Source organism: Protopterus annectens, chromosome 10.part0 (genome assembly GCF_019279795.1).
Source record: "Protopterus annectens isolate FY-2018-M chromosome 10.part0, PAN1.0, whole genome shotgun sequence".
Classification (NCBI taxonomy): domain Eukaryota; kingdom Metazoa; phylum Chordata; order Ceratodontiformes; family Protopteridae; genus Protopterus; species Protopterus annectens.
The window spans coordinates 819128298-819156088 of NC_056744.1; the positions used below are offsets into that span (position 1 = coordinate 819128298).

General features: G+C 38.3%; 1 protein-coding gene across 5 annotated transcripts in view; it reads right to left on the reverse strand.

Moving 5' to 3' along the window:
* TBC1D4 (TBC1 domain family member 4) overlaps positions 1-27791 on the reverse strand; it is a 2350609-nt gene that overhangs the window by 784705 nt on the left and 1538113 nt on the right. For all 5 annotated transcript variants that reach the window (XM_044085628.1, XM_044085627.1, XM_044085626.1 and 2 more), the window contains exon 8: positions 5120-5239. In XM_044085628.1, coding sequence (XP_043941563.1) covers positions 5120-5239 — 120 coding nt within the window. The remainder of the gene's footprint in view (positions 1-5119; positions 5240-27791) is intronic.

The following is a 27791-nucleotide window of genomic DNA, read 5'->3' on the forward strand; positions in this document are numbered from 1 at the left end:
AGGTCCATGATGATCCTTTCCATAGCTTTGCAGACCAAGCTAGTCAGGCTTATGGGGCGATAGTTTCCAGGATCTGTTGAGGCACCACCTTTATGGAGAGGGACCACTGTTGCTGTACGCCACTCTTTGGGCACATATCCTGTAGTAAGGCTGAGATTGAACAGTAGTTTTATGTTTGGGTTTAGCTCTTCCTGGAGTTCATGTAGGACGCAGCCCAGGACACCGTCTGGTCCCATTGATGCTGTGTTTTGCTTTGGAGAGGCGGCTCTTACCTGAGCATCTGAGATGTCAGGGGGGCAGCACTCTGCTGGGATAGATATTTGCCCTTTTGGTGGGGGGGGGAGTTTGCGCTGAACCTGTCAGCTAGGATGTTGGCAATGTCTGTGGGTTCAGTGTATTTTTTGTCATTTTGGACTAATTCTGAGCATATCTGGGAATTACCACCCAGGTTCCTAACATAACTAAAGAAAGCCTTGTGATTATCCTTAGTGTCCTGTGCAATTTTTCTCTCGAAGCTGGCCTTAGACAATTTTATGAGTGCCCGTAGTTTTTTGCTAATACTGATCAGTGATGCCTTCCCTTTTTGGGATTTTGCTCTATCATTTAGTAGCTTCCCCCTTCTATTGTATAGTTTGTTTATGGCTGGGGTCCACTAGACAGGACGTCTGCCTTTGGAGGATTGGGTCTTGGTTTTATTTGGGATCGCATGATCCATGCATTCCTGAAGGTGTTCATAGAATGCGTTTATAAAGGATTCTGCGGTCTGGGCTGTATTTTCCACAGGCCCGGGGCTTTGAAGGATTCCACCTCGGTTTTGAGGAGTGTGAAATTTGCTTTAGAGAAGTTTTTCACTGTGGTTTTCTGGGCAGGGGCTGGGGTCGGGATGTGACTATCTAGTGAGATTAGTTTATGGTCTGATCTTACCAGTGAGGGATACACTTCTGGTCTGGAGCATAGAGTCCCCATGTTGGTGATGATCAGGTCCAGTATGTTTTCCCCTCTTGTGGGAGTGGTAACAAGTTGTTCCATAGCATTTGAGTTTATAAATTCTAGGAACCTTTGGGCCAGGGTGTTGGAGCTAGAGTAATGCTCCCAGTCTATGTTTGGGTAGTTGAAGTCGCCCAGTATAATGGTGTTTGGAGACCTTCATATTTTCCAGTGTTCTCAGGAAGGCCGAGTGGGGTTCCTGGGTTTGGGAGGGTGGTCTGTTGCAGGCTATAAACTGGAAGGCAGCTTTACCCACTGTTAGTTTCACATGGATAGTCTCTGATGCTTCGTGCTGTGCCACCAACCTGGAGGTGTGGGTATCTTTGACGAATATTGATACTCCCCCTCCTTTTGTGGTTCGGTCCAAGTTTTGGGGCCGAAAAGCATGGTATGAGGTATAACCTGGTAGTGCTGGGGTGCTCTCGGGAGCCCTGAACCAGGTTTCTGTTACTGCACAGATATCGATGTTCTCCATGCTAAGGAGAGTTTTGAGTGCGTGCATCTTGAGGTTTAGACTTCTGGCGTTGAGTAGCATTACTCTTAGTTTCTAATCCCTTGTGATACCTATGGAGGTGGGTTTGTCTTTTGAGCCTTGCCTAAAAAGGGCACTATGGGGGTAGCAAGAGCCTTTGCCAATATCCGAAAGCGCAGGGGTGACAGGTGCAAGCCGTCCCTAGCCATTCCCAAGCTAATTCCATGAACATCAGTACTCTAGTACTCTTCCGTGGCAGGCAAATACTTATCCTTTCCTCATTTTCTGATGCAATTAAAATACCACTTAATGTTTTCAACCTCTAATATCAACCTGCACTTTTAGATAAGCAGGATCTGATAAGAAAATTCGTTTCTGAGTTTTATTTTATCACAACGTATTTTTGTGAGTAGTGGAAAAATAAGTAGCATATCTTTTTTATATCTTTTTTAATTTCTCCAAGTCTTTTGGGTTTCTAATACCGTGAATGGAATGGACCCCATTCCTAAGTCAAAGTCTGATTAAAATTCATGATTAGAATTGTTTCAGTCTTTGATGTTAGCCAGAAGTGCTGTTCGCAGCACCCGCAATGTGCCCAGTAATGACTCCTTCTGCAGTTCACATGGAGTTATAGGTACTGCTAACATATCTAAATATGACTGCAAATTCTTTTTTATAAGACCCATTGCTCCTTCTGCTATTGGAACTGTCTGGGTATCATTCTTCCACAATGCTTTCGTTTCTGCCTGCAGATCCTGAGATTTTTTACTTTGTCTCTCTCTGTACGCAAGACAGTATAGTCACTGGGTATGGCAATTTCAATGATCAATGCTACTTTTGTCTTCTTTTCTTGGACCACTCTATCCGGTTTTCTAGCATCTATCTTTTGAACTGTTTGTAATGGATGATCCCATGTGATGTAGACTTCTTCATTTTCTGTGATGCTTTGTGGCTCATGTTTCCAATGTTTTTAGGCCACTTCAGTACCACAATGTTTGTACAATACACCGTGCAACAGTCTCGCCGCATTATTATGCCTTTCAGTATACAGTCCCTCTGCCATTATTATGTCGCAACCAGCAACAAGGTATGCAACCGTTTCTAATTCGGCTTTACAAAACCTACATTTGTCTGTTTCTCCCACATGTTCAATGGACTTCATAAACCAATGTGTACGCAGCCCACTATCTTGGGCTGCCAATATTAACCTTTCATCTCTTGGTTTGAATTCGCCTCTCCTTAACCATTCCTGTGTTCGTTCCTGATCAACATGAGGTTGTTCCATAAGTTTCCTATACTTGCAACTATATTTATGCATTTTCTACATTTCTTGCCTTCTCATCTGGTCCGTCACCTTATATTCTTTCTTTTGTTTTTTGGCACATTCAGTTGCTGACTGATTTTTATCTACTTCTGGTTTGATTTCCACTCCTGCTTGACACTGATAAGCCTCTGCTAGATTAAGCAGAGAAGTCATCTTAGATTTATTCTCCTCATGTTTCACAACTTTCATGGCTGGGTCTTGTGATGTCAGCAGATATGTGTGGAGTCCCACGACTGCAGATCTATACATATAATCAATTTCAAGGTGGCCCATCCCTCCTTCGGAATGCGGAATATATAATCTCGGTATGCACTGATTTTTATAAATCATCTGGTGAGCATGAAGCAGCCTTCTTGTTTTCCTCTCTAATCTATCCAACACATTTTGGGGCCAGTCAGTTACTCCAAAACTGTAAGTTAGGACAGGAAGAGCAAATTGGTTTATAGCTTGGACTTTGTTCCTAGATGTCAGTGCTGTTTTCAGGATTAATTTAAGTCTTCTGAACTATTCCTTACTAAGTTTTTTTTCGCATTTGTTCATGTTTTACTGTTGATTCTTCATCAATTCCCGAGAATTTATACAGTCCTTCTTGCTCAAGTTCTTTTATATCACATTCTTGTCCCAAACTGATGTTTTCCTGGTGTTGCAGTTTTCCTGCTTTAAAGGTTGCTTTTGCAGATTTATCAAGACCAAATGACATTCTTATATCATCTGAAAAAATTTTGACAACTTGCAGTTGTGCTTTCAGTTCCTCATCTGATGAGCTATACAGTTTTAAATTATCGACAAAGAGAAGGTGAGAAGCCTTTACACTTTGTTGTTTTCTAGGAGCCAGATTATACCCATGGCCTAAACTGTCGAGTTTATACTGTTTATCTGATTTAATGTTACTAAAGGAGTTTCTGTTAAAATTACTAGTACGCAGTCACGAATGCAGTAGAATTATTATAGTTCTAAGTTGAGTTCATAGGAAATGTTTCTAAAAATGCATTTCTGTCACCTTGTAAATGGAATAACCTCCAGGGGGATATCTCTTGGCCACTGACTTTTCTTTATCACAGCTATAAATGCTTTTCAGTTGTCATCAGTTACACTTTTTTTAAATGCTGCTATTGTCTTGCAGTCCTATAAATGCAGCAAACTTACTGGCCTCAGAGAGTGAAATGTGAATGCTAACTATTTTTGCAGTATTTTTTCTGTTTATAAAAGCAATTGCTTTTTTTCAAAGAAGACATATATATTTTACCTAAAACAATACATAAAACTGAGCATTATTCCACAAGCCTTTTATTAAGGCTAAGCAAATATTAATTATCTGTGCAAAATGTGAAGAAGCACTGCAGAATACAGGGAAGTCAAAGATGGTAATTTAAATATTAGATGCGGCCCCAGAAATAATATGATTATTATCTAGCAAAAAGTATAAATGCTCACAACTTAAAAAATATCCAGGACTGTGCAAGACAGGATGGTACGGAGAATGGGTATTTTACACAGAAGCTATACAACTAAAGACAAGACAACTTTTTCTTCAGACTGGGAGCGGAGCAATTCATTATGTGGATACTATGTAATCACCCTATAGTGAACAGTTTTTGGATACAAAGTCTGGGAAACTGCAACTTGTTATGCCATTTTACTAACTTTTCTCTTTCGAACGTCTGTCTACTTCCAACAAGAACACAAAGGTTGTAACAGGATAGCTGGTCAACCACGCAGAGTGATATTTACATCACAGTTACAGACACCACGATTATTTCTTTCATTTTGTTCAGCTGACTGATTTCAGGATGAATACACTAGAAACATGCTTATCTCAGGTGTGACTATGCTGGTTATAACACATTTTAAGAAAAGGTCATCAATAAAGTACTATGTGTTGAGTCTTTTGGCTTTTCCCAGTTAGGGGTCGCCACAGCGGAACTCCGGTCCGCTAATGACTGGCAGTACATTTTTACGTGCCGAGTTGCCAGCCCTGACGCACAACCTTCAACGAAGGTACATTCACGCATGTCTCCACACAGAAGACGCTTTAGCTGAGAATCGAACAGGACAACGTCTTACTGTGAGGCAACAACTCTACCGCAGCACCACCACCGCAGTCAATAAAGTACTATGTGTACAAAACAATTAATAAAATGCAATTTGCCTTGACTAAACCTAAGGCAAAAAAGATCCATAACGTAAATCTAGAAAGGATATATTACTGTAATACAGTAATACACATTATCCATTTGTTAACAAAGACAAACTGTGAATTTTGAAAATGACTTGATCTGCAGCAGCAGGGAGAGTATTAACTGCACCAATGTAGCAAACAATGTTGTCATCCTTACCCTTGAAAAGATGTTTTCCAGTGAGCTGGTCAAGGATTTTCTGGCCTTGTTTTTCAAAATATCAAGCTTAAACCTGCCACTGCCTGCTGGATTTTCTGGGACCACAACACCTGAGGTATTCTATAATGAAAAAAAATCAATATTACTTCAAGATTAAAAGCAAGCTAAAGGCATTACATCTGCACAGATGTTCATTTGCACCTGGTTTCTTCAAGCACTGCAAAATATTACAAAATTATGAATGATGCTAAAACTACATTTGTTATACATACCACTCAGAATCAAAGACTGCACCCACAAAAAAACAAAAAGCTATCAATTATTTTTGCCTACAGCAAGTTAAAACCACCTCCTAGTATCAGGAAATGTCATTAACAATAAAGCAATGTTTTAAATCACAATGGTTACACAATTGTTTATTCAAGTAATAAGTACATATTGTCTCCATACTTCCTTTCACTGTGAGACACTTACGTCCACTAACAGCAAGCAGTTCCTTTACATATAACTATGTGCTAACTACCAAACACTTCTGGTCATACCTCTACCTCTTTGCACAAGAGATCTGGACAAAGCCTAAAATAATAGGAACAAAGGCTCAAAAATAGGGACAGATTTTAAATGTTGTTCTTATAGACATTTTCTGTTACTATAATAAGATGATTTGTGTTACCATGCATTTTCTGAAGGATATGAAGTCGGAAACTCAAATGCAAGTCATTCTTTAAGAATTTCAGTTTTCAGTGATTTGCCGGAAAGCCACAAATTTGATGAGGAATAGTCCAAAAATATGAGGCGAAAACCTGGACATTTGAGAGGTATGCTTCCGGTTCTTATTTACACACTACTTATGAAGCTTAAGTTGTTATTATCACTGCATTTATATTTTAAAGGCAGAAACTGGGCCATATTCTAAAAGAGTTTCTCTCAGTTTATGTCTGCCCTGATTCCGAAAGACTTGCTCTCAGTTTAAGTGACTTATTTCTGTGTAAGTCCTATCTGTAAACAGGCTTTAAACCGGGGGCCAGATTCCAAAAGGCCTGGTCTCAATCTACGTGGTCACTTACATTGAGAACAATTCTAAAGGAATCAAGGCCCTACGTGGACACTTACACTGAGAACAATTCTAAAGGAATCAAGGCCAGTGTTTCACTCACTCCCTTTGTAGAAATTCTGATCTTCCATCTTCTTAATTTAAAAAAAATGTCAAAAACTAAAACATATCTCTCAGACAGTCTTGCCCATCACATGAGTCATTGATTCTACCCTGGTATACAACACTGCCTTTACCAAACTGTGTAATCTTGGGACAGAACGGGGGGATTCCAGTCAATAATGCCACAAGCCACTTACAGTCCTTATTTTAGAGAAAATACATGAAATCCAAATAACTGTGTTCCTCCAACTTTCCATGTGAAGAGGGGCCACTAATTAAAAACTATTCCTAATTCTGAGCTCCTGCCTCTTACTTTTCTGTCTTTTGCTCAGGTATTTGCTGTATACCTAGGTGACCCATAGCAGGTATGAGCCAAGCTCCTGCTTGACTAGAAACTTGAAACAGGCTCAAGTCAAATAGACTTAAAAAGCCACAATGAGTCTAGCTAGGATTTTTGACTCACTTTCACCTTCTGCACAAGTTAAATCATCAGCCAAAACAGAAGAGGATCCTCTGCTGATGTCAAAGCTGCTATACCCAGACACCTTCTCAATCCTTACATTCAACAGAGAAATGGTACATATAACAGCTACGTCTACCAACAGTGTTACAAGTTATTGTAACTTACTTAGCCTTGATCTCCAGAATCAGGGAAAAAGTGAAAAATAATCAAGGACAATGGTTACAAACTGGGGGCATGCTTTAAATATTGCTGCTAATAACTTATAATACTGCCAAAAAGAGAGGACATGAATTAACATACATTTTCTGGAGTCAGGTAAGTCTGTAACTTTAAAAAGTGTCATTACTTTTATTATAATCGATTACCTTTCTTGAAAAAATTCACCAGTTTTGAGAGAAAGTGCAAAATTCTGAGCCAAAATAAGGGATGTCCCTGAAAACCTGATACAGTTGAGAGGTATATTTACCATGTGTTAACAAACATTCTTGTCTATAACAAGAATAATAATTCAATCTATTTTTGTCATGTTTTGAGGTTTGCTGTGTCTTATATAATTAGTTACATTACTTTTTATACTTTACTGTCACAGTGCATCACATTACAGGTGCACATACTATGACTATGGAAGGGTCAAACAAAAATGTTATGATTACCCACAAGCGGCACTCCTACTTGAATCAAACTCTGAAGAAACCACCTTGTACTTATATGACATCAACCACAGAGGTGTGATAAATGTTTAGCTACTTTGGTTTTAAACTGCCCCCTGTAACCGAAAAGCAGCTACTCAAGTTTACTTATGAAGCTCCTCTGTTTGAATTTGTTGAGCTTTCTGGGCTGCCACGAATCTATTTACATCAATACTGACTGCACCATTTCTGATAGACCTTGTAAAGTTACATGCATATTAGGTTTCTTGGCCACTGTACATCTTCCCTTGTCAATGTAACGACTTCCCTTGTCAATATACAGCCCATACAAAAATAAAACAAAAGAAATACATATTTTTATGCAGGAGGTTAAAAACTCTGTACACCCCACCAGGGCCGGTGCTAGTATTTTGGGGGCCCCCAGCAAGATTCAAGTTGGGGGCCCTACCCAGGAGAATATAAAGTGTGACCATATTGCCATCATGCCTCATTCCCTATCAAGCTCATGCAGCACCATTTAACAATCACTGTGCAGTGTTATTACATTCAGACCATTAAAAAGACTTGAAATGTCAAGGTACACACGGGCTGGCATTTAGTATCAATGTTACATTATGACAAGCCCCTGTACCACAGTAAGGTAGCCACTCACAATGGTACACACACACACTGACTGGGACTGAGCAGTGGTGCAGCAGTTAACTTTGTCACCCCCCCCTCCCCAGCAAGAGGTTCTCTGGTTCGATTCTCAACTGGGGTGCCTTCTGTGTGGAGTCTGCATGTCCTCTCTGCGTTCGTGTGGTTTCCTCCCACATTCCAAAGACATGCTTCTGCAGTATTTCTCACTGGGCCTCTGCTAAAAATAGGCTCTGTCCTAGTCAGGCATTCCCGGTCAACATATGTTAAATAAATAAAATTTAGTACAATAAATTATGACAAGCCACTGTACCACAGCAAGGTAGCCACACACAGAGTTTCACACACTGACTGGCATTTAATACTAATGTTGCATTATGACAAGTCCCTGTACCACAGCAAGGTAGCCACTCACATACACACACACACACACACACACACACACACACACACACACACACACACACACACACACACACACACTGACTGGCATTTAGTAGTAATGTTGTTACATTATGGCAAGCCTCTGTAGAGCATCAAGGTGGCCAGTCCCACAGAAGTACACAAAGACACCCACACAGACTCCCTCACACAGGACAGAGACACAAGGCAGACAGTTATCCAAACTCGCAGACAGGACATAGACACCCACACATGATGGACAGCACTACAGTAAGACTGAACATTAAGAATTTAAAATACTGGGCTTATGAACTAATAATGATGCTAGAATAAGATTTTGCAGTAGCATACATTGTGTGACCCCATATTTTTGAAGAAGAGACCAAAACTAACAAACATCTGGACATTGTGCAACATTCTCACAGCCCCGACCAACCTCCTAACCTCTCAGCATAATTCCAAAGCTGAAAATAACTGCAGAACAAAGGTGTAACATCCAGGATAGTTACAAACATTGCTATGATAAACTTAGATAAATATTAGAATAACAGGGATTGCATTAGCATTCATTACAATAATCAGTACAGTCTGCAGAACTCTCATAGTCCCCCCAAAAGTCTCAGCACAGTTCTAGAGGCAGTACAAACAAACAAACAAAAAAAAACAAGACAAGGATGTAACATTAGGAGGTTTAAAACATTGTGGTTATGAACTAATAAAAATGGTAGGGCAAACATTTCTATGATAAACTTGGAAAGATATTAGAATAACAGGGATTGCATTAGCATTCATTACAATAATCAATACATTCTGCAGAACTCTCATAGTCCCCCCAAAAGTCTCAGCACAATTCTAGAAGAGGTACAAAAAAAAAAAACAAGACAAGGAAGTAACATTAGGGGGTTTAAAACATTGTGGTTATGAACTAATAAAGATTGCAAGATGGCAGAATAACAGATTTTTCCAGTAGCATGCATTGTGTGAATTCACATTTTTGATGACTAACAGACCAAAAATACAGGTCAAACATCTAAACATTGTGCAAAAAAGGCGGAATCGCGCGACAGCGCTGCCGAATGAACTAGGAGACAAGCAAGGAGTGGAAGCGATGTTGAAACCCGCGGCTGCTTCATATGGGGGCCCTCATACGTGGTGAGATAATCGGGGGTTCCCTGCAGCTGCGGGTTTGGCAGGTGCCTAACGCCGGCTATGCCTCCCACTACCCTACCCTGCTAATTATAAACCGTTTCGACTAAGCAGATATCCAGTATAACCAAATTCAACCATGTACACACACACTCACACACACACACACACACACACACACACACACACATATATATATATATATATATATATATTTACATACAAATGCACGCACACACACAGATATATACAAAGACAAATATACACACACATATATACAAACACAAACACACACACACACACACACATATATATATAAATATATATATATATATATATATATATATGGATTCCTATTACAAGAACGAAAGTTCACAACTTTGAACTAGTAATAGGAAGCCTCACTTACGCAAAAGTTCACTTTAACGAAAGTACAGCAGCACAGTGGAGGACATCAAAAAACAAGCTATGTCCTCCACTATGGTGCGATACTCATGGACCTTAGGGTTAGGGCATGGGTTAGGGTAAGGGGATAGTTAGTAAAGCTATCCCCTTACCCTAACCCATGCCCTAACCCTAAGGTTCGTGACTATCACACCATAGTGGAGGACACTGCTATGTCTTTCACTGCACTGCAGTCGTCATGGACCTTAGTGTTAGGGCACGGGTCATGTAGGGTTGCCACCTTTTCAAATGCCCAAAGTGGGACATTTTTGGTACAAATGTTAGATTTTGCAGGCCAAAACAAGCCACCGGACAGTGCAAAGGACAGAACTTCACTTTTTTGCCTAAATAAAACTTATTCTTGTAGCATTTTATTTGCTTATTCTGTTTCTTATAACATTTAGGTGTTTTAGATACAGAATAACTGTTTTATGCAACTGTTACATAAAATATAGGAAATCATTTTGCCCTAAAATCTCAGGATATTTGCCATTTTTACAATTTTTTTGCAGGACACAACTGCCCAAAGAGGGACTGTCCCTCGCAAAATGGGCCAGGTGGTAACTCTAGGGTCATGGTAAGGGGATAGCCCTGAACTTCGCGTAAGTGCACTTTCAATTAAGTGCATTTTCACTGCGGTGTGCATTCCATACACTATTTCGAAGTAGTGAACCTTTGATCTAGTGTATGGAATCTATATATATATATATATATATATATATATATATATACACACACACACACACACACACACAAACACACAAATATATAGAAAGACAAAACATATACAAAGACAAATATGCACACATATATACAAATACACAAACACACACACATATACATATATATATATATATATATATATATATGTATGTATGTATGTACAAACACACACACTGAAATATTACACATAAAAGATGGTGGTTCAGGCTGCAGTTGCATTACTTTAATGCTCTTTATCTTGAGCTTTCAGATGGTGATTTGGTTGTCTCTGTAGCAGGTGAAGCATTCTGCAGCCAGGGTACAACCAGTACATCTCACACCAGTCACACTACACTAGGTTTGCAGGATCTGTACTGGCTGATAGTTTCCACCAGACGCATTTTTATTTTTTCAGTTTTGTTTCTGACCTACTGTTCTCTTTACAATCTGGGTCATGCACATCTAAAAGATTTGCTTATACCCCGTGCCCCAGAAAAGTATCTCATGTTGTCATGTCAGGACTGTGGGCATTTACGACGACTTACCTTAATACACTGAGCAGGCTTTCTTTTACTTACTTTGCTACAGTCCATTGGAACCAGCTATTTTCCTTGATTCAGGCATGTCAATCCAATCACTCCTTTGGGAGATCTCTGAAACACAGCCTACAATAACAGCATGGCAATATTTAAAGAGGGGCACTATATCCACTTTCATATATTTTTTTTTATATTTCACTTATGTATGATTTCCCACAGATGTTATTGTCAGACAAGCTGCAACTTAATATTTCATGCATTTTTATTTGCACAATGCCTAGAAATAGGCATTTAATTATTTTAAATAAGAGTGTAGATAGATATCTGTCCATTTTCTCACACTGTATAAGGTTGCATATCCTCTTAGAACACTACTTAACAAGTAAATTCACTAGGTTTAAGAGTTTTCCCTTTAGGCAGCCATCTCACTCCTGAGCCAGTCACAAGTCTGCCATCATCTGGGAGGATGTATGGATAAAGACAGGAAATAAAGGGATAAGTAATGACAGGATAGAGTGAAAACAACATGTAATGTGCATTTAGGAAGGAAGGCAAGTGACAACAATCTGAGGTGGAGGAGATTTGACTTGATGAGTGGTGCACTGGTTAGGAAAGTGATCAAGGTGGTTCCATAAGAAGATTACAGGGATATGTTAAGAGGCTCATATAAGGAAAGGAACTATGCAGGAGGGCCAAGACAATGGAATTGACAAGATGGGTTTGGGGAAGCAGACATTTTGAGCATTATTACCTATCAATATATGCATTCACAAGCCTTACGATGAACATGCTGTTACTTGCTGGGATATACCAAAGACGTGGTTGACAGAAGCAGTAAAGGAACCTATCCCTGCCTGCATCAGAATAAAACAAACCAGTTGGCAGCTTCTCGTTTTTAGAGTTTAATGACTCTTTCAATTCAGTACTTGCTATCTACAGCGTCTCAAGTGGTGGATTTGGGAATTTAAGGCTGCTTAGCTCCTTATGCTTGAATATGGAAGAACATTTTAAATTTCTGAAAGAACTTTCATGTACTAATAAAGCTGAGAACATTCCTTGGGAGACGTAAACTACTTTAATTTTAGTTTCTGTTTTATTTAAGTGTTTAATCATTAAGCACTATATACAGAATGAAAAAATAGTAACAAAACACTAGTTATTTGCAGGACAAAGTTCAAACTGCAACCTGGAGCAACTGTTCATTGCGCCAGTTCATTTGTAACATTGCAATTCCCATAAGGATCTATTCTCGAACCACTGTTCTTCATCATGACCTTTATTAATAACATTCATCACCATATGTCCAACTCTAAACTCGTACAATGTATAGATGACTCCACTCTCAAGAATAGCCCCTAATAATACCCACAGTCACTATCCCTATTCAATACTCATTAAGCATATTACTTACTTCCTTAATTAAATGACTAAATTTAAACAAAATAAGATGATAAAAAAAAATTATAATCATTGGCCATAGCAAGACTGCATTTTCCACACAATTCAATTCAATAATGCCAACATTCAAGCTGTAAAAGCAAAAATAACAATCAATTGAAAATCATTAACCTCACAACCTAATTACGTTATGTCTAAAAACCCAATAACGTTTAAGTACTAACCCTTTACATCAATTATAATGGGGTGCCTATATATATATATATATATATATATATATATATATATATATATATATATATATATATATAAGTTAAGTGATACACTTGTAATAGGTGACTCTATCGTCAGGCACACTGACGTCCCGCTCACCAGGCTGAACAAGGAGAAGGTCACGGTGAGCTGCCTGTCGGGCGCTAGGATAAGCCACATAACACAAGCACTCAGGTCACTCCAAGGCAAGTACAAATATGACTCAGTCATTGCCCATGCTGGTGTGAATGACCTGAGAAGTACCTCCCTGGACTACATGAAAAGAGACATAGTGGAGCTCTCTGAGCATGTAGCCCAGGCCGGTATAACCCTGACCTTGAGTAGCATCTTACACTCACCAAGAATGATGCCACAATATGAAGATAAGATGATCAATTTCAACAATTGGCTTAAGTATTGGTGTCATTCAAAGGGGATCCAATGCCTGTCAGCCTAGGATGACATGCTCGACAAGCCACGATGCTTCGCTAGGGACGGCTTGCACCTGTCACCCCTGGGCTTTCGGATATTGGCAAAGGCTCTTGCTACCCCCATAGTGCCTTTTTTAGGCAAGGCTCAAAAGACAAACCCACCTCCACAGGTATCACAAGGGATAAGAAACTAAGAGTAATGCTACTCAACGCCAGAAGTCTAAATCTCAAGATGCACGCACTCGAAACTCTCCTTAGCATGGAGAACATCGATATCTGTGCAGTAACAGAAACCTGGTTCAAGGCTCCCGAGAGCACCCCAGTACTACCAGGTTATACCTCATACCATGCTTTTCGGCCCCAAAACTTGGACCGAACCACAAAAGGAGGGGGAGTATCAATATTCGTCAAAGATACCCACACCTCCAGGTTGGTGGCACTGCAAGAAGCATCAGAGACTATCCATGTGCAACTAACAGTGGGTAAAACTGCCTTCCAGTTTATAGCCTGCTACAGACCACCCTCCCGAACCCAGGAACCCCACTTGGCCTTCCTGAGAACACTGGAAAATATGAAGGTCTCTCCAAACACCATTATATTGGGCGACTTCAACTACCCAAACATAGACTGGGAGCATTACTCTAGCTCCAACACCCTAGCCCAAAGGTTCCTAGAATTTATAAACTCAAATGCTATGGAACAACTTGTTACCACTCCCACAAGAGGGGAAAACATACTGGACCTGATCATCACCAACATGGGGACTCTATGCTCCAGACCAAAAGTGTATCCCTCACTGGTAAGATCAGACCATAAACTAATCTCACTGGGTACTCACATCCCGACCCCACCCCCTGCCCAGAAAACCACAGTGAAAAACTTCTCTAAACCAAATTTCACATTCCTCAAAATCGAGGTGGAATCCTTCAAAGCCCCCGGGCCTGTGGAAAATACGGCCCAGACCGCAGAATCCTTTACAAACGCATTCTATGAACACCTTCAGGAATGCATGGATCATGCAATCCCAAATAAAACCAAGACCCAATCCTCCAAAGGCAGATGTCCTGTCTGGTGGACCCCAGCCATAAACAAACTATACAATAGAAGGAGGAAGCTACTACATGATAGAGCAAAATCCCAAAAAGGGAAGGCATCTCTGATCAGTATTAGCAAAAAACTACGGGCACTGATAAAGTCATCTAAGGCCAGCTTCGAGAGAAAAATTGCACGGGACACTAAGGATAATCACAAGGCTTTCTTTAGTTATGTTAGGAACCTGGATGGGAATTCCCAGATATGCTCAGAATTAGTCCAAAATGACAAAAAATACACCGAACCCACAGACATTGCCAGCATCCTAGCTGACAGGTTCAGCGCAAACTCCTCCCCCCCCACCAAAAGGGCAAATATCTATCCCAGCAGAGTGCTGCCCCCCTGACATCTCAGATGCTCAGGTAAGAGCTGCCCTCTCCAAAGCAAAAAACACAGCATCAATGGGACCAGGCGGTGTCCCGGGCTGCGTCCTACATGAACTCCAAGAAGAGCTAAACCCAAACATAAAACTACTGTTCATTCTCAGCCTTACTACAGGATATGTACCCAAAGAGTGGCGTACAGCAACAGTGGTCCCTCTCCACAAAGGTGGTGCCTCAACGGATCCTGGAAACTATTGCCCCATAAGCCTGACTAGCTTGGTCTGCAAAGCTATGGAAAGGATCATCATGGACCTCATAAATAAAGATATTGGGGACCTACAGACACTGGATCCTACCCAGTTCGGCTTTGTTAAGGGCAGATCCTGCCTCTTAAACCTGGTCGATTTCTTTGAAACAGTCACCAAGGCCATTGACGAGGGGAAGGTGGTCGACACAGCCTACCTGGACCTCGCAAAAGCCTTCAATACAATACCCCACTCGGGCATTATAAATAAGCTCACCAGCTTAAATATAAACCCCTATGTCACTAGATGGGTTGCAAACTGGCTCAAGGACAGAACCCACATGGTTAGAATTGCTGGAGCCATGTCAGACTCCAAACCAGTTACAAGTGGCATCACACAAGGCTCAGTCCTGGGACCTCTCTTGTTCGGTACATATTTCTCGGAGGTACAGGCCAACACAGAAGGATTGTGGCTGACCAAGTTCGCAGATGACTGCAAACTAGGCGCCATAATCGACTCTCCAGCCGACACAAGCATCCTCCAAAACGGCCTCATAGAAACAGACAACTGGTGCCAGAGCCATGGCCTCAAGCTAAACGCCAAAAAGTGTATAGTCATCCCCTTTGGCAAAAACAAAGTGCCCACAAATTACCACATAGGTGGTAATCCATTAAGTACAGAAGAAGTAATTAGGGGCCTGGGGACCCAAGTTAATAGCAATCTCTCATTTGACAACCACGTGGCCAAAGTGGTTAGAAAAACATTTTATATAGCCCACCTAATCATGAAGGGATTCACATCTAGATAAGGGGAGGTCATCATGCCTCTTTACTCATCCCTCATCAGGCCCATAATTGAGTACAATGCCCCTTTTGGGATGTACCTTGCCAGACACCTGCAGCAACTGGAAAGACCCCAAAAATACCTCACCAAGAGGATCAAAGGGCTCAAACAGATGCCATATGCTGCCCGGTTAAAGAAACTCCAGCTCTACTCAGTGGCATACCACCTGCTCAGAGGCGATTTGTGCCTGACGTATAAAGCCATGTCCAACCCGGAATTAATGGACATGCTGTACCTCAGAAAATCCAAATCCCATCGAGCTATGCGCTCAAGAGACTTGAACCTCAGCACTGAAATAAATAGGACATGCTGGAGGGGCAGATTCATAACCCAAAGGCTCCCTTCACTCTGGAATAAAATCCCAGTCCAGGTTAGGCAGAGTCCCTCATTGACTCTCTTCAAGAGGAATCTTGATGAGTGGATGGGAGATCGTAGGTTTACCCCGGGTATCACTTCTGTGTCACTGTTAGACAGAGGCACAGTATACTAACCTCGAAAAAGGGCATAGCAAAATTAATTTAAAATGGGTGGCGAAAGCCAAACACACTCTGGTTAGGCTTATAAATGCCCTAGGGCAGATAGCCTACTATGAACCTATGAACCTATTTCAATGAAAAAAATATTGATAAAATGAATAAAAAATAAAATAAAAAAAAATACACAGTTCTTATTTAAAACAGACAATAATAAACCAAGAATGAGATATGAACACCCAGTTTGATTCTTAACTGCCTCCATTAACTTCTTAAAATGACACTATCATTCTTGTGCTTGCTTTTTCAGCAGGGATAAAATAGAAATATTCTTATTAATCCCAGGTAAGTTAGTAGCATTGAGTTACAGCTGCCAAAATAATTCTTGTATTTCTAACTCCAGTCTCTACCAAACCCCCTCTACTATTCATAGGGATAATTTTTAAAATACCAAACCTAAACTTTGTGTACTCTTGACAAAAAGCACTATGTTTGTAATCATTCACATTTTCTTAGAAACAGCATACACGTTAGTATATCCTATTATTTAGGGATATCTCAGTTTTCCCTATGTAAAAATACCAACAGCTCGAACATATGGCTATGTAAACTAGACCTTTTGTTTTACAATTCCCATTCTTTAACTTAATGCCAAATGGGATATTCTTTAGGGAAATTATTGAAGATTCTAGAATATATGAACATTGCTTACAAGAGCCACACTTAGTGGTACCCTTGTTATTAATCTCTTGAACCATTTTAGGATGTTCAGAAAGAAACTTCAGATTTCTCCCTGTCTAATACAGAAAATTCAGAGTTTCTCCAAAAAATTCTATGAATTCTGGGTTTGTTTTAAAAAATCACCCAGTTTTTTCTTAAGTTGTCTTTTATTTCTTTCGACCCTTTTCTGAAGGGTACCACCATACTATTAACATATTCCTTAGGGGTTAGTTGTTTCTTAAAAACTGGAACAGTTGTGTCAGTTAAAGAGTAGTGGTTTAAATCTTCCTCTCCACTCTTCCATCACTTCCTTTTAATATTAGAAATGAAGTCAGTTGGATAATCTCTCTAGGAACATCTTGAATATCTTTTCCACTTCACTTTCAAAGTCTAATCTCACTGAACACATTGTGGCCATTCTCACTAACTGCACCTTAAAAATGTTTTTCTTTGTATGAAACGGGTGGCTGCTATTGAATTCCAAATAATTATTTGAAACTGTTGCCTTTGTAAACATTTTTGAAACAAAAGTACCCCTGTTCATGTGTCTATAAAAGAGTCCCATCCAAATAATCAATACTTTTATCTGAGAGGGTACCAGAAAATCAAAAATATGGAGATATCTGATTTAAAAAACTCTAAAATTCTTGGGACCAAGTTGAATTTTCCTTCCACACAATAAAGATGTCCTCTAAATATCTAAAATACACCTCCCATTTGTTAGCATATATTGTTTGAAAAACATATTTTGTTTCCCAAGCATATAAAACCAAATTGGCATAAATGGAAGCACAGATTACTCCCGGATCAATGCCTTTGATTTGTTTAAAATACTCTCCTTCAAAAAGAAAATAATTATTTTCCACAATAATATGCATCATCTCCTGTACAAAATTAATGAGTGTTATTCAAATTTGTCAATTGTCTAATTGCTTCAGAAAAAAAAGTAACCCCTCATCATGAGGTATAGACATGAATAAGTCAATCACGTCAGTTGTATTAAAATAACATTCATTACTAAACCATTCTTTCTTAATTTTTGACAAGTCCCAAGAATCTTTAAGACAATATTCTATTTGTTTTATAGAATTCTGAATAAGTTGATCAATAAAAACACCCAAAGGATAAGTAGCACTATTGTGGGCAGCAATTATAACCCTATAAGAGGGATGAAATACATCCTTGTGCAACTTTGGTGTTCCAAAGACCATGAGGATCATTGGGTGAGAATTCAAAAGAAAAATTAAAAATGTCTTCTGATAAGGCCTCCTGTAAGAGGGAATCTTCCAAGAAGAAACTTAACTTTCTGTAAGCTATTAAAACTTAATTCTTTGAAACTACAATATTAATCAATATCATGGAAAATCTCTAACACTTGCCCTATATAGTCAGTTTTATCCATCAAAACCATCCCACACCCTTTATCTGGCTTCATAATTCTTAGGTCTTTATTAGACCTTAATTCTTCCATCAATTTCCATTCATCTCTAGTCAAGTTGAAATTTTTTTCTTTTATTATTAAATTGCTTCATCATGACAGAATGAATTTCATCGACACAGGTTTTCTCAAAAGCTGCTATAGTGGGGTGGGTGTGGGGATTAAACAAACTCTTCTTTTTACATATACGCCCATGACCTTTTTCTACCTGACAATTAACACATTTTGGGGTCTTAAACTTCCCTTGTAAATTCAACTTTCTAGTGAAAAGTTTAAATTCTGATAGAACTTCTGTCACTCCAATCTTAAAAGATGGTACAAACTTGTGGCCCTTTTTAAAAAGTGAAAAATGAGTTTCTGTGATGTTAATCTTGGAATAATTAAAAATATTAAACCCTTTAAATGACCACATTTTACCATTACATAGTGAAATAATACTATTCTTAGAGTCTTCCTGTATACTACAATTCAACATTGATTCCTGTCCTGGTTTCTCCAATACTGCCCCCTCCTCAATATTTTTTTCACTGAAATACTTAATTTATATATAAACACCCCATTATAATTGATGTAAAGGGTTAGTACTTTCTTAAACATTATTGGGCTTTTAGACAATGTAATTAGGTTCTTAGGTTAATGATTTTCAATTGATTAATTATTGATTGCTTCAAATTATATCAAGGATATACAGTTTTATGGTGGAAGTTTTATTTGTTCAGAAGTCCATTAAGTGAAAGGGATGAAAACACTTGATCTGTTAATACATTTTAATTATTTTATTAGTATTTTTACAGTGTGGTTTTCTTTGGCTTTGCAGGGACTTTACAACCATACGGCACTTCCTGTGGCCGTTGGAAGTGTTGCCTGGTGTCATTTTTGGTTTATGTTTGGCTTCACTTGAATCGGTTTTGTTTGGAAGCTGTAAAAGGAGATACATATTCATGGGTAAATACTGACAGGAAAGTCACATTCATGCAACACACAAGACATAAATACCATAATTCAAGACATCTGGAAAAAAACTTTGTGTTTTCTACTGAATCAAATACTTATCTTCTGCATTCAAAATCACACTAGCTACACTAATCCAGAAAGCTCTATACAATAATAAACTTGTGTTTCAGCTGACACAGTAGCTGCAAACCCTAAGAAATACATTTCAGTTGAGAAAACAGCAAAAACAGAAAAATGATGAAGCCAAGACGTTAGTAGAGAAGGTGATCTGAGAGTCTTATCCATAGATTTCTGATCACTTATTATGCTTATTTTCCTCATGACTGATGCCCTTAGAGACAGATTCAAATGTTCTTTTGAAAGGCACTGTTTCCTATTTTCCAAATGAACTTCTGAAAAGGGTAGCTAAGATGGTCTTTCTCTTAAATGTTGGAAGAATCTTTCATGTTATTAAATCACTAGGAATAATGGCAGAGACGTTCTGCAAAAGTCTATGGCAAAACAAGCACACTGACAGTCTTGATTCAAAATAAATAGCAATCACATAGGCATTTTATAGGTATGGAGGTTTAGGCCTGGTCTTTTTTTTCAACAATGAATAATTCTACTTTCATTGTTCACTGCTAAAAGGAGATGTAGATGGCATGAGCTATCCTTTGTTGACCAGGTTAGTACCACTAGGCTAGTAGTGTCTTTTCAGGGGAGACCCAAGGTGCTATTTATACTACTAGGTTGCTTCCCTTACTTGTAGCGTTGGTGCCAATGAGTGGGCATGCACATCCAGTTCCTACTACAGTCATAGCTGGGAGGATGGTGCATTATGTGAAGATGATGACAGAAGGCATGGAGGCGAACACCAGTGCTGTGGAGAGTACCAGTAAGATTGTGGAGGATTCAGAAGCTATTTTTCAGCAGCACTTGTTTGCTGAAATTGAAAAAGAGTAGTTGATGAGTGTGTCTTGTGTTATTGCAACCCTCCAGTTGGGAGGGCTGAGGGATGATGTATTGAAAGAGATGGTGATGCACAGCGAACTAGAAAATGAAAGGGAAGTTTTCTGGGAAGATATTATAGATAAAATACAAAAAGATGAATCAGAGTCTATTCTGAAAAATGATGGTGAAACAGAGAGGATATCCTATGCAGACAAAGTGAAAGAAAGTGCAGTGAAACCAACAGAAAAAAGAAAGAAAGCAAAAGAGAACGTGAAGCAGAAGTATGTGGTGAGAATTCAAAATAGGGAAAAAAAGAACTGGATAAATACGAAATTTGTCAACGCCCAAGAGGGCTTTAATTCTTATAATCAGAGATATTTTGTGAAACTATATTCAAGACTGTTTTTGAAATGGAAAATGTCCTTGGGGAATATGCAATACAGAAGAACTGTAATCCTTGGAACTTTTATGTAATAAAAGCATGTAACAGGGAAACAAAAAGAAGATTCAGGAAGAATTTTGGGCAGAAGAAGAAGGAGAGACTTTTAAAGGACATTTGAAATGCATATGCAGATAAGTAATGTACACTGCAAAGGTTTATGGACTGGTGGATGGGAATATAATGTTGTGCTAAAGACAGAAAAGGACAAAATCAAACTTATTCTAAGTATAATAAATGTTGAAAGAAATAAGGGTGTGATAAAATACTGGGAACAACCTAAAGCATTTTTTTTTTGTGGAAAAGAAGGATATTTGATAAATAAATGTGACAAAAGAAACATTATATCTTTGGGGAACTGGGTCATGATGCAAAAAATGTGAATTGAAATGTTAAAGGCTTGTTGCTTTGGAACACTATCTGGATTTCATGATTTTTGGAAATTATTGTGACTGAGCTCATCAACGAAGTTTTAAGATTACTAGTTTTTCTGTTTTTTTTAAATTAGGCATTTATAAGCAGATTGTAAAACTGAAAATAATAATAAGAAATAGAACGTTTATATCACCAGATTTTAGATTATGTAGTGACAATATGAATATTATAGTGACAAGAGATTTTAATTATGATTTAAGAGTCAAATATAAAAAGAAAGAAAACAATGTAAGAAAATGTTAGACGTTATGAGATATGGTAAATTAATACTCTGGGATAAAAATTCATGGACTTACAAAAGTGTTATTTACAAAACTGAAACATTACTTCATAATATCAGAAGGATTAAATACAGGGGAAGGAGAAACAATCGAAAATGTTTTTTTCAGGTCAACTAGCAACATAGATAGAAACAATGCAAAATAAGGAATATACAAAATGGGCAAAGGAATAAAAAGGATAATTGAGAAAATGTGAGATAAAGAAGGAAAGAGATTACTAATTCAGATCTGGAGGAATCATATAACAATGAGAACATTCTATAAATACTGGTCTGAATGGTTTATGCTTTTTGAGATTAAATATAAATATTTTTACTCACAGTGGTAGTAACAGCTAAGGTCAACACTTCTGATACCAAGAAGATAGCAAAACTTGAAAATACCTGTAAACAATTTTTACGGCAAGGCTATCATCAATAAGAAAGTAAAAAAGCTACTGCAGCAGTAAAGCATCAAACAAAGTATACTGTTCTACACAAGACACTATGATACCAGTAAGACTGAATAAGAGACCATTTCAATCTTGCATGTTAATATACAATAGGAATACAGAAGCAGTTAAAAATACTATCAGGAAATATTGGTCAGCATTTTAGAATAAAGCTACTTTCTGCAGTGGTTCCAGTGGATCTGTTTTTCTTCTTTTACTTTGTTTGCCTTATTGGATTTACTGTGTTTGTGACCATTTACAGTTTGCTCTCTTTGGATTTCTGTTTCTACTTTTGAATGGTGGACATAAGCAGACCAGAAGGTTTACCCTTTACTAGTAATTTGCCTATGCGCACACTAGGGACAGTTATTAAAATCCTTGATGTACCTATCAACTCTCTGCTTGAAACAAATGGAACTAATGTTACATTGTCTGGTATGTATTATAAACAAGCCCCTGATTTACTGCTTCAGTATAGAAGCAAATTGTCAGTTGTTATAAATGATTAAAGTGGCAATGTCTGAGTTTCTTAGCCTATCTACAGCATAAAGTAGCACCGAGAAGGCTCAAAATGCCTACTTATAGAGACAAGTATTCTGATTTGCTCAGGAGATGGCAGCTTATCAACCTTAGTTGCTTCTTTCACTATATGGAGCGTATGAATGCTTATTTTGAGGCAAAAGAACAGGATCTATGAAAAGACATACAGTCACAATATTCAGATCTGGTATATATTCAGATCTGGTATCAAGTGTTGAAATGAATGCACATTCTAAGTTGCTGCACGAAACTTTGGATCTCATAGCCTTATTCGAGCAACTGCTTATCAAAACCAAGAAACGCAAATTAAAGAGAAATATTTTAGATTTTGAAAGAGGCATGTTTTTACTTGGCCACGTAATGATACTCACTCCGAAGAATGTCAGCAAAGTGCAGAACGTCACCAGCCAGTAGATCCTGAGTTCTCTCAACAAGTGACACTAATGGTAACTTCAACAAAAGATATACCAGCTGTTGATGCTAATTCCATTTGAGCCTTGCAACCGTTGAATTTTCTGCTACTTTTGGAGGATACATTACCCATGTCCCAACCATGGAAGCATATGAAAAGCTTCAGGAACAACACACAAGGAAAACAAACAAATCAACTTCCAGTAAAACGCAGTCAGACTCTGATCTAAGAAAAATGTACATGGTATTTCATCTTTCAACTTATGCTTTGAATGCTGATAAAATGTTTGTTTTAAGTAGAGGCTTGACTTTCTTTCTTTCTAAAAATATTGATATTTCCAATACATTAAAAGAATTTTAAGTATTTTATATAAAGTTTAAATCTTAAAATCTTATTTGGTGCTAATACTGAAACTGTAAACCATCCGCTTAAAAGAAACAGTATTTTCATACCATATAGCAATTCCACTTTGCAGGTTTTCGAAAAAACGGTTGAATACATTTTATAAGTTCTATGAAACAAAGGAACTTCATACTTTTCATAATTTAACTAAAGAAATGACTATATTCTATTCTTTAGTTAATAACTGTGACAATGTAATTAAGTGGGCTGACATAGGTGGAGGAATTGTGGTTTTTAGACACCAGGTATTATAATCAAACAATGTGCGATATGCTCAAAACAGAAGATTATGAATGTATTAACAAACATGGAAGTAATACACTTACTTTATTTATAAAACAAACTTTAACTGCAATGCATACACAGGAAAGAGTTGACACTGATTTGTTTGACTATCATCTTACCACAGTACCTGTAATAGCTGTGATTTATGAGATCCCTAAGATCCATAAGTCACTTACTGCACCCTTTTCTGGCCTACTGTTTCAGCTAGTGGTTGAGCCACTAAGCCCATCTCTAAGTATTTGGAGAAACAGCTTAGAACATGTTTGGAATATGTGTACTATTATTAGAGACACGACTCATTTATACACAAACTGTATAATTTGTCGCAAGGTACTATAGGTAAAGAATGCTTGCTTGTCACACTAGATGTTGACTCTCTGCTTACCATAATAACACATGATGTAAATAATAGTTACGTTATTTGCAAATCCCTCAGTCTATATGGTACAGAAGATTAACCTACTATGTGAGATGTTAAATCTGGTGTTAAACAACAATATCTTCTTGTTCGAAACACAAATTTACCATCAACTAAGAGGCACAGCGATGGTGACATCTGTGGCAAATACTATGTATGCTAATATTTTGAGAACAATACATTTTATCAGATCAAAATCCCTTTAAGAGTAAAGTTGCTTTCTATAAGCAATCTGTTGATGATTTATTTTTGGTTTGACAAGGAAAGCAGGAGTTCTTTGAAATGTTTTTTGAATATTTGTCCAGGACTGTACCTTTCCTTAATTTCAAAAAAAGAAAGCATGAGACTAATTATCTGGATATAACTATTAAGGCTGACAATAATGGATCTTTTGAGACAGAATTATATAAGAAACCTGTTAAAAGAAATTGCTATTTATATCGAATTAGTATGCACCCAACTTTCACCTTTAAGAATTTAATTAAGAATCAAATGTTTAGAGCGGGTCCATGTTCATCTATCAAAAACAAAAAAATGGAAATGGATAAATATCGAATATTACATATGGAAAGACAAAATTAACGAACTACTTCTATGAAAATAAATTCATCGAATGACTATATTTAGCCAACAGCCAGGAAATAACACAACACATAAGGTAAGTGAGTTGAAACATTCTAAATTTGCTCTATTCCCCACTATAGTGCTTAGTGGAGTTGGCATACATAGTTGAGAGGGTTGGTTGTGTTCTTGATGTCGGCCGACTATGGCCATTCAATTAATTTATTTTCCTTGACATAACTGTTCACTAAAAAGAAGTTATGTTCTTACCATAACATTCCCTCTGTGTTATCCATCTTCATTTATCCTTGACATATGGGTTCGGTTCCAATATCCCTGTCCCAGTTACCACAGATCGAGTTTGCAGATTAGAAATAATGTGTAATTTCAGGATGCTTTAATGGAAACCATATCTGCTATGCTTCAATACATGTCCTAATCACTATGAAAATATCCATTCCACCAAAAAACTTCAAAGACAGGGGGATGGAGGGAGGGTAGTCAAGGATAAATGAAGATGGACAACATAGATGGAACATTATGGTAAGTACATAACTTCTTTATCTGATGTTGTCAATCTTCATTTTATCCTTAACAAATAGGACAGAGTCCCCAGCTACTTTAGACCTTGGAAGGACTCATGGAAGGATATTCCTAAACATCACTGAACCAAAGGATGCTCTGCTCCTAGAAACCAGATACAGTTTGTAATGAGTAATAAAAGTATGGGGGAGAAGCCCAAGTAGCCTCTACACATATATCATCCATTGAAACTCTAGATTGAAACACTGCTGAAGTGGTAACAGATCTTGTAGAATGTGCCTTCACAGGTTTAGGCAAGGCAGTTTTATTTTTATCATAAATAAAGGAAATGCAATCCTTGATCCATCTAGCTAATGTCACTTTGCTGACAGGTTTACCAAGACTAGCACTTGAGAAGGACACAAATAGTTGATCAGACGTTCTGATGTTTTTAGTTCTTTGAAAATAAAAGCGTAATTATCTGTGAACATCTAGTAAATGTAAAAGGTAATCACCTCTGTTCAGTATGGAAAGAATACCGTCAAATTAATAGACTGATTGAAATTAGACACTGACACCACTTTACGTAGAAAGGTGGGACTTTTTCATAAGGTAACTCTATCTTTGTAAAAAAAATCAGATAAGGTGGTTTACATGATACGGCCTGAATTTTTGAAATTCTTCTAGCAGAGGTTATTGCCACCAAAAATAATGTTTTCCAGGACAAAAACTTTAAATCATAGCCACCAGATGGTTCAAACGGGAGGAGATGTGATGGTTTGCAATACTAGGCTTGGGTCCCAAGCAGAAGTAGGATCTATGGAAGGGGTTTTAGGAATAGTGTCCCTTTTAAAAATGCCTTATGAAGTTTATAAGAAGCCAAGGAACATTATTCCAAGCCATCATGGACGTTTGAAACTGCTGCTAGTTGAATTCTTATGGTAGAAGGGGAAGCTCCTGCATTGAAAAGAAAGTCTAAGAAGTCTAAAATATTTTCAATAGAAGTAGAAAATGGGTCAATCTCTTTTTCACAAGCCCAAATGGCAAATCTCTTCCATTTACTAGAGTATAGTCTCCGGGTGTAAGGCTTATGAGAAGCCAAGAGAATTTTGAGAATTGAGGAAGAGAGATTAAGATGCCTGGCAACTAGTGAAACTGGAAGAACCATGCTGCCAGCTTGAGGTTCAGAATGTCTGGATGGACTAGTATGTCTGGATGTGACAGAAGGTCTGGAGCTGGGTCTAGAGTCCAAGGTCACTGAATCAGATAAAGCCAAAAAAAGGGGAAACATATCTGTCGAGGCCAATAAGTTGCAATAAGGATTACTTTGCTCTTCAGCCTGATTGCGTTCTGTAAGAATTTTGGAATTAGACATGGGGGGGGAGGCATATAGTAATCCATGGGGCCAAGTGTGGAGAATAGCATCTCTCGGTGACTTCCCAGGGGGGGAGGGCAAAGTACCTGCTGCACTTGTTTAGGGGAGCGGCGAACAGGTCACAGTAAAGCTGGTCCCAATGGCGGAAAATCCTTTCCGCCGCTGTTGGATTGACAGACCACTTGTGAGGCTGAAGAATACATCTGAAAAACAACAACTGTAAAGCACCAAACAGATGAATATATGGCAAAAGTCCAGAAAAACAAAAAAGTATTACCAACAACCACTTTATTAAGCTGAAAAAACGTCACTTCTCAACATCATTTCTCTACCGCTTTGGCAACAAATGCCTTCTAGGAGTACATCATGAAGAAGAAACTGTGCCATTAAATACACTCAGAAGTTAATCAACAACAATTAATTAATTAATCTATTACAAAACATTCACTTCATAAAATAAGCCCATTATTACAAAATAAGACATAAAAAACTACTATATCGTAAGATGAAGAATACAGATGCTCAGTTTGTCTGCTATCACACTTGAACTCCCGAGAATGTGCATGGCTATCAGAAAGTGGTTGGAAGAGATCGCCCACTGTCACACTCAGTGCTTCTCGACAAAAGGGGTAAGAACTGGTTCCTCCTAGTTTGTTGATGTACCAAACTACTGACATATTGTCTGCTTGGACTGAAATTGTTCCCAGACGAAAAGCTCATTGAAAGGCTTGCAATGCTACAGCAATGCTCTTAGTTCCAGAATACTGATATGCAAGTTGGCCTCTAAGGGGGACCAAGTGTCTTGGACAGCCTTGCCCAGAAAATGCCCCCCCCCCCCAAATCTGGGAGGTGTCCATGGTCACTATGTCTTTGGGATCCAGGAGAAGCCTTAGAATGAATCCACCAAGCTAGATCCCTCCTGCACAGATTGGCGATTAGAATCTCGTCCGACATGGGTTGGTATAGCAAGGACCACTGACATTATAGCAAGGACCACTGACATGCCATTCACCCCTGGAGAATTCTCATGTGAAATCTGGCTAGGGGAACTAGAGTTATTGTTGCTGCCATCGACCTTAGAGCCTGTAAGATTAGTTGAGTGGGAACTTTCTTTCTGTGGATTATCTACTGAACCTGATTTATAATTTTTTGAAGTCTCGCTGGAGGAAGGGATGCCACAGTTGAAGTTGTATTCAGTACTGCCCATATAAATTCTAAGCTCTGAGTTGGAGTCAGTTGGGATTTTTCATGATTTATTATTATTTCTAGGTACACAAATGTACCGAGAATGTAATCCCTTGGATCTATCAATCTATGCCTGGGTAGAGGGGT